This window comes from Eptatretus burgeri, chromosome 4, assembly GCF_056783735.1.
Source record: "Eptatretus burgeri isolate ZD-2024b chromosome 4, Ebu_testis_v1, whole genome shotgun sequence".
NCBI classification, from domain to species: domain Eukaryota; kingdom Metazoa; phylum Chordata; class Myxini; order Myxiniformes; family Myxinidae; genus Eptatretus; species Eptatretus burgeri.
Window position 1 is genome coordinate 46,671,390 of NC_140964.1, and position 7,033 is coordinate 46,678,422.

General features: G+C 38.3%; 1 protein-coding gene across 4 annotated transcripts in view; it reads right to left on the reverse strand.

The window, feature by feature from the left end:
* Positions 1-7,033, reverse strand: part of LOC147027966 (ATP-dependent RNA helicase DHX58-like) — a 52,509-nt gene that overhangs the window by 44,720 nt on the left and 756 nt on the right. For all 4 annotated transcript variants that reach the window (XM_085877856.1, XM_085877853.1, XM_085877855.1 and 1 more), the window contains exon 2: positions 6,848-6,989. In XM_085877856.1, the coding sequence (XP_085733982.1) occupies positions 6,848-6,932 (85 nt within the window). In that variant the 5' untranslated portion in view covers positions 6,933-6,989. The remainder of the gene's footprint in view (positions 1-6,847; positions 6,990-7,033) is intronic.

The window sequence follows — 7,033 nt, forward strand, 5'->3', positions numbered from 1 at the left end:
GAGGACCTTGATGACTCAAATGTTGAATGGTTGACAGAAAGAAAAAATTTTTGGTTGACCTGCCGTTGCTTCACCTTTCATGATTGTTCTCCTGTTTTGAATCTATTATTCATTGATATATTTTCATGCAATCCAAATTCCTTTAGTGAGCCAACAAATTTGCATGGTTTTGGAAGCATTTCACATGAAATAAATTAACACGACAATATACTTTGGTGAAAACAGATATGGGTACTTGCCAATTTGAATTTATTGCCACAAGTGACATCTTAGAGCTGCGATAAAAGTACCTCCTCAGCTCTGCATATATATATATATATATATATATATATATATATATATATATATATATATATATATATATATATATTGTTATTGTTATTGTTATTGTTATTTTAGGATAAAAGGCTGCAACACACATTTCACATGCAGAGACAAACAAATTAATACACAAGACACAACACAGGACTGTGAGATGAGACAAAGCCACTGAACTTGGGGGAAGTGCCGTCACCCCCTGGAGAACTCTGGGTACCAGCAACGTCACAACAATAGCACAAGGTTTTTCTGGCACAACTGCACTGATTTGAACACACCCAGGCTCGGCTTGTTTGAACACTCCCAGACTTGGAGGGGATGCTCTAACTGTTACACCACTGAGTCTGATGAAATCACTGTACCACCATTGTAACAAAATTGGGAAAAACCAGGGGGGGGTTGTGAATGCAGCCACTCGATGTCCAGCTTGGTGAACAATATAAAAGCAGAAATATCCAATTAAAAAAATAACAAGGTGTGATGACTTTGGAAAAAAAAATTAAAACTCAGACTGACCACAGAAATAAAATGGGAGACTTGCAAGATTGGAGACATGATCTGCTCAAGACTTACTATAGCTGAGATTATTTTGTTGTGAGATACACACTGACTGCACAAGTGGAGGAAGTCAGCAAAGCCATGTGAAGAAAGTGGTCTTGTATTATTCAAGCAGGTGGAACGGGGATACCAGACTTGGTCGAATGCCCAAGATATGTCTGGAAACATGGATGTGAGAGAGACTAAGGGCCCCACATACATTGTTGAGAGACACAGCAGCAGAGCAAAATGTGAATGACTGTGACAAAATCCAAACTGATGGTAAGAGATTGGATTGTTTGAGAAAAGGAAAGACTTGAGGCTGCGATCATGACGTTTTCCATTTTTTTACCCTGCGCACACGAAGCGAAAAGTGGGGTTAAGCAATTGGTTGACGTCCGTCAGTCCGTCTGTCTTATGAGTTTATGATTGTCAGTTTTTGATCGAGGAGCAATGTATATAAATCGAATGTAATATTTAGCACATGAATAGGAACATGAGTAAGAAGACAAGTCTGTTGTTTTCACATACCTTAGATTATAATTTATCCCGACTGCATGTGCAGAGAGAAGTGAGACAATGTTTTTTACTCTGTCTACCTGTCTGGCAGTCAAACAAGTTTGAAAATCATTCCAAACAGAAAAGTTAGTGTTTTTAAGGATGTCGTAAAGGACACAAACAACAGGCACCAGACAATTAATGAAACGTGGTAGACCGGGTGATGTAATAGCCGCTGGAGAAAATGGTGGTAGAAGCCATAATTTTTATTTATTTATATGTCTTTTAACCTTTATTTAAATTTAATTATGTACTTGAAGACTGTACTACACAAATCGTCTGTCATAATACTTCCAAGACCTCCAGTTTTACAGGGGTGTGTTCAGTTATCAAGTTTCTTGCAGAGCACTCGCCAAGTGGCTTAAGCAATCAAGCAAGCACTCAATTTGAAACCGTTGATAAGGAACTTGGAAAGTGCTAGCTAACTGCTTGGTAACGGAACACTTGGACAGAATAAATTTATTTATAGGACTTTTACAATCTATATTTTATTTAAATTTAAGTCTGCATTTCAACAAAATAGACATTATCAAAGCTTTTTGACTGGCACTCCTCAGGATAAAACCGCAGGCAGATGAAGAAGAAGCACAAAACTCTCACTTATAAAGTTGCATTGTAATGTCCTCAACCAGAGGCCACATTCATCAGGTCAACCTATCCTATTCTTTGTAGACAGAAAGAATTTGTCCAAACTTTATATCATTTTGACTCTGATGGCTTGACTGTGTGATAACTGCATCACAGTCAACGTTGAGTCATCATGAAAAGCACCAACCCCGACCCCCACTACCACTCAGCTAATTAGCATTATGTTTCCACCGGTTCTTGGTGATTCACCTCTGCCTATTCATTATTCATGATGGTTCATTTCCGCTTCATTTCCAACTACTCATTATTCAGGATGCTCTGTGGTTCCACCAATCAGGTAATCTTGTCCTTTCTTTCTCTCAACCAATCAACGTTGAGGACATTACATTGTAACTTTATAAATGAGAGTTTAGTGCTTCGTCTTCATCTGCTTGTGGTTTTATCCTGAGGAGTGCAAGTGAAAAAGCTTTAATAATGCCTATTTTATTGAAATGCAGACTTAAATTTTGTTGTGCTAATCGAATGTTTAAATTTAATTATACACTTGAAAACTGCAAAACACAAATCGTCTGTCATAATACTTCCAAGAACCTCTAGTTTTGCAGTACTTCAGTTTAAACGAGGACAGTTGGGAGAGCGCATACCTCCAACACGCATTGCCTGAGCCAGTAGAACATATCAGGCCCAATAACTTTTTGAGATATCTTGCTATATATCGTTTTTAGCCATATCTCTCAATGGTGAAGAATCACTGAAAAATTCTAGTAGCCGGATCCAGATCCGGATCTTCACCAGAATCTAATCAGTACATCATTGACACACACACACAACCTGTCCACCAAATTTCATCTGAATCCGTCGACAACTTTTTAAGATGTCCTGCACACACGCAGACAAACAAACAAACGAGAAAAAAACGTTGTACAGAGCATGATACTTGCAAAATACACCCCCCTCTCCAAAGGTTACCATGGCTACATCAAAATGTCCATTTCATCAAGATTAAAATTGACAATCTTAATCAAAGCTCGAGTCAATCAGATGAAAATTGAATATTTTTCTGATTGAAATTGATGATTGTAGAAGTTTGACCTTGAGTTGACCTTTGACCTTTTCACCTCAGAGATATTTGTTTTCCCAATTTAGTGATGGACTATGCAATTGCTATTTAATTTTCAATTTAGTAAGATGTAAATTGACGATTTTCAGTGAAAATTGATGATTTTAGATGTTTGCCCTTAAGCTGACCTTTGACCTTTTAATCTCAATAATAGTTGATTTCCAGATTCAGTGATGCACGATGCAATTGCTGTTTAATTTTCAAGTTAATCGGATGAAAATTGACGATTTTAGAAATTTGACTTCAAGATGACCTTTGACATTTGACCTCAAAAATCAATAAGCTTCTCAGTTGAGCCGACCTCTACAACTTGGTAAAGTTTCATAACAATTGGTTTGGAATTATGACCTGTAGGCGATTGAGACAGACAAACAGACAAAGAAGAAAAAGACGTCGTGTAGAGCACGATACTTGCATAATCCACCCCCTTTCTAAAGGTTTCCATGGATACATCAAATTGTCCATTTCATTTAAGATTAAAATTGACAATCTTAATCAAAGCTCAGATCAATCAGATGAAAATTGATTATTTTTCAGATTTAAATTGATTTTAGAAGTTTGACCTTGAGTTAACCTTTGACATTTTGACCTCAAAAATAGTTGCTTTCCAAATTCAATGATGCACTATGCAATTGCTGCTTAATTGTCAGGTTAATCGGATGAAAATTGACGATTTTTCAGATGAAATTTGATGATTTTAGAAGTTTGACCTTGAATTGACCTTTCAACTTTTGACCTAAAATAGTTGCTTTCCCAATTCAGTGATGGACTATGCAAATCCTGTTGAACTGTCAAGTTAATAGGATGTAAATTGACAATTTTCCAGTTGAAAATTGATGTTAGATATTTTCCCTTGAATTGACATTTGACCTTTTGATATAAAAAAGTTGTTTTCCCAATTCAGTAATGCACTATGCAATTGATGTTTAATTTAAAAAGTCAATTGGATGAAAAAAATGACTTTTTCAGATAAAAATGGATGATTCTAAAACTTTGACCTTGAGTTGAGCTTTAACATATTGACCTCAAATAGTTGGTTTCCCAATTCAGTGACACAATATACAAATCCTGTTGAGATTTCAAGTCAATTGGATGAAAAATGACGATTTTAGAAATCAGACTTCCAGATGACCTTTGACCTCAAAATCAATAGTCTTCTCAGATGAGACTACCTCTACAACTCGGTGAAGTTACGTGAAGATCGATTTAAAATTGTGACCTACAGGTGATTGACAAGTTACAAACAGACAAAATAACAAAATCGACTGATCCAATATCTATCTATAATTCCAGCAATGTGTGTGTGTGTGTGTGTGTGTGTGTGTGTATATGTGTGTGTGTGTGTGTGTGTGTGTGTGTGTGTGTGTGTGTGTGTGTGTGTGTGTGTGTGTGTGTGTGTGTGTGTGTGTGTGTGTGTGTGTGTGTGTGTGTGTGTGTGTGTGTGTGTGTGTGTATGTGTGTGTGTCTCTGTGACCGCTGTTTCTCGACAACCACTGGTCTGATCTAATTGAAACTTGCCAGGTATATTACTCGGGACCTGAGGATGTGCCTTTTCAAGGTTTGATATTAATCGGACAAGTGGTTCCCAAGTTATGGCCATTTATTTACCAAACCAATGACAAGACACGTTGTTGCGTGGGCGTGGCCGATGGGGAAGGGAAGCTCAGCCGTGTTCGCCATTACAGGTTACAACGTACGGGCTTACGAATAATGATGACTTTGTGTATTCTAATAATTTCTCGATTTCTTATGCGCATTTATAGATAAACACAATGCCCAAAGTTATGATCGTTTTCAAATTAGACGGTGCATAAATTTCGGTAACATGAGAGTGCTGGTATGCGCCGAACCGGGAAGTAAATTTTTTTCTCTCTCTTCTCTTTTTTTGTTTTTCCTTGCCACGACATTGCGAAAAGGTAAAATACGTTGGCCCTAATTGAATAATTGGGTATTAAAACTAAATTGATAATAATCGTAACTGCGAATAATATGCGAACTTCCGGGCCACGCACGTACGGGCACGCGAGAGCGAAGAAACGGCCTGTGTGGTTGTTGTTTGTTGCTCGCGGTTTGAATATTTATTTATTTATCTATTGTTATTTTTTAAGGGCACTAGTACTTAAAAAATCTTTGGTTTTGCAAGGAACAAACAGACAGACGATGGTGAAAACAACCTCCTTCACCTTTGGTGGCAGAGGTAAAAAGGTTCATTGTGGTGGTGAAAAAAGGATGGTGTTCGGGACTGCTTCTGGACTACTTCAACAGCACTAGACTTTTGGATTTTATAAACAATCGTTAAAATCATTATTTCATTAAAATTGAAGTAACTGCGAGGGGTATCGTGTTGTATGAACTCTCGAGTTTACACAGTTTTTAGATCCTCCTGGAGGATCTCGAAGTCTTACTCACGTTGTTGTTCTTCATCTTCTTCTTGTGGACTTTCTTGTTTCACAGCCTACAGTTTTCATCGAAACTTCCTGAAACTTGGCATATATATATGTAAAATACCCTGCGCAGACAGGAACAATCTCCGATTTTGAAAATTCCTCCTAGAAAAAAAAAGTTATGACGTCAAAATATCTCCGCTAATGGAAATCGCCTAAAAAAATTATCTCCGAAACTAGGCAAGCTTTTTGAATTCTGTTTGCGGCAATCGAACAGGGCATTATTAGCAGAGATGAATTACCACACATATGATACATCACTATGACGTCATATCAATTTTTATGACGTCATTCCTATTTTTTGACATTTGTTTGTTTTTTGTCTGTATATACAACCCAGCCATGTATATACAGAAAGCACACGCGCAGGCAGTAACCATCTCCGATTTTGGAAATTCTTCCAAGAAAAAAAGTTGACGTCATAATATCGCCGCGAATGGAAATCGCCTATACCATTGTCTCCGAAACTAGGCAAGCTGTTTGAGTTTTGTTTGCGGGAATCAAGCTGGGCATTAGCACAGATAATTAATTTATCGCAAACCTGATACATCACAATGACGTCATATTCGTTTTTATGATGTCATCATTAAGAGGACGAGGATCTTAGTTCATTTGAGCTTGTTAAGGTTCATGGAAGAGCTGTTACACACACACACACACACACACACACACACACACACACACACACACACACACACACACACACACACACTCTACTCTAACATGCAGAGACAGCAGGAAACAAAGGACTTGATGTCAGGCAAAACATTGGCATGATGTTGAACTTTGAGGAAGTAACTTCTGGGACTACCGAGTGACAGAGACGCCATCCAGTGGCAGCAATTTTCACTCAGCAGTCAACGGGGAACTTTTAAGGAAAATCTCCCCCCACAAGAGATGCAAACCCAAGGGGTTTATCGGTGCTCTATCCTCTAAGTGCTGAGCATCAAATGATCAGGGAGCAGACGTACTATCTTTAAAGTGTTTGGTGGACCCAATGACACCAACTATCTGTAACCGATCTGTAACACCAACATGGTCGGGGTGGAAACACCCTGCTCCCAGACTCAGAGCATGTGCTCTAACCACATGCCACTGAGGATTTTCTTATAATTGGAGGTACGGTGACCAGCCTGAAGGTTAGGTGGTGTGTTTTTGCACCCTTGTGAGTTGGAGTGACAATGGCTGTCTTGCAAGCTGACCTCAGGTGAAGGACAGGCTGAAGAGAGCACCTTACTCTTTATTGAAAAACACTATAGGATCTAAAACATCGCACAAATACCTGTTTCATTGTCCGGAAAGGCAACAAAGTTTAGATAGAGCTCAGTTTCATCCAAGCTCTGCATGATGGCTTCCCAGGAGTCCATGATGTTTGCTTTCTGAAAGTCCTCAGCAGAAGTCACCCGTGAATGTCTTCATATCACCTGCAGAATGAAACATTAATAGAAAACTGAGAAACTAAGAGTGT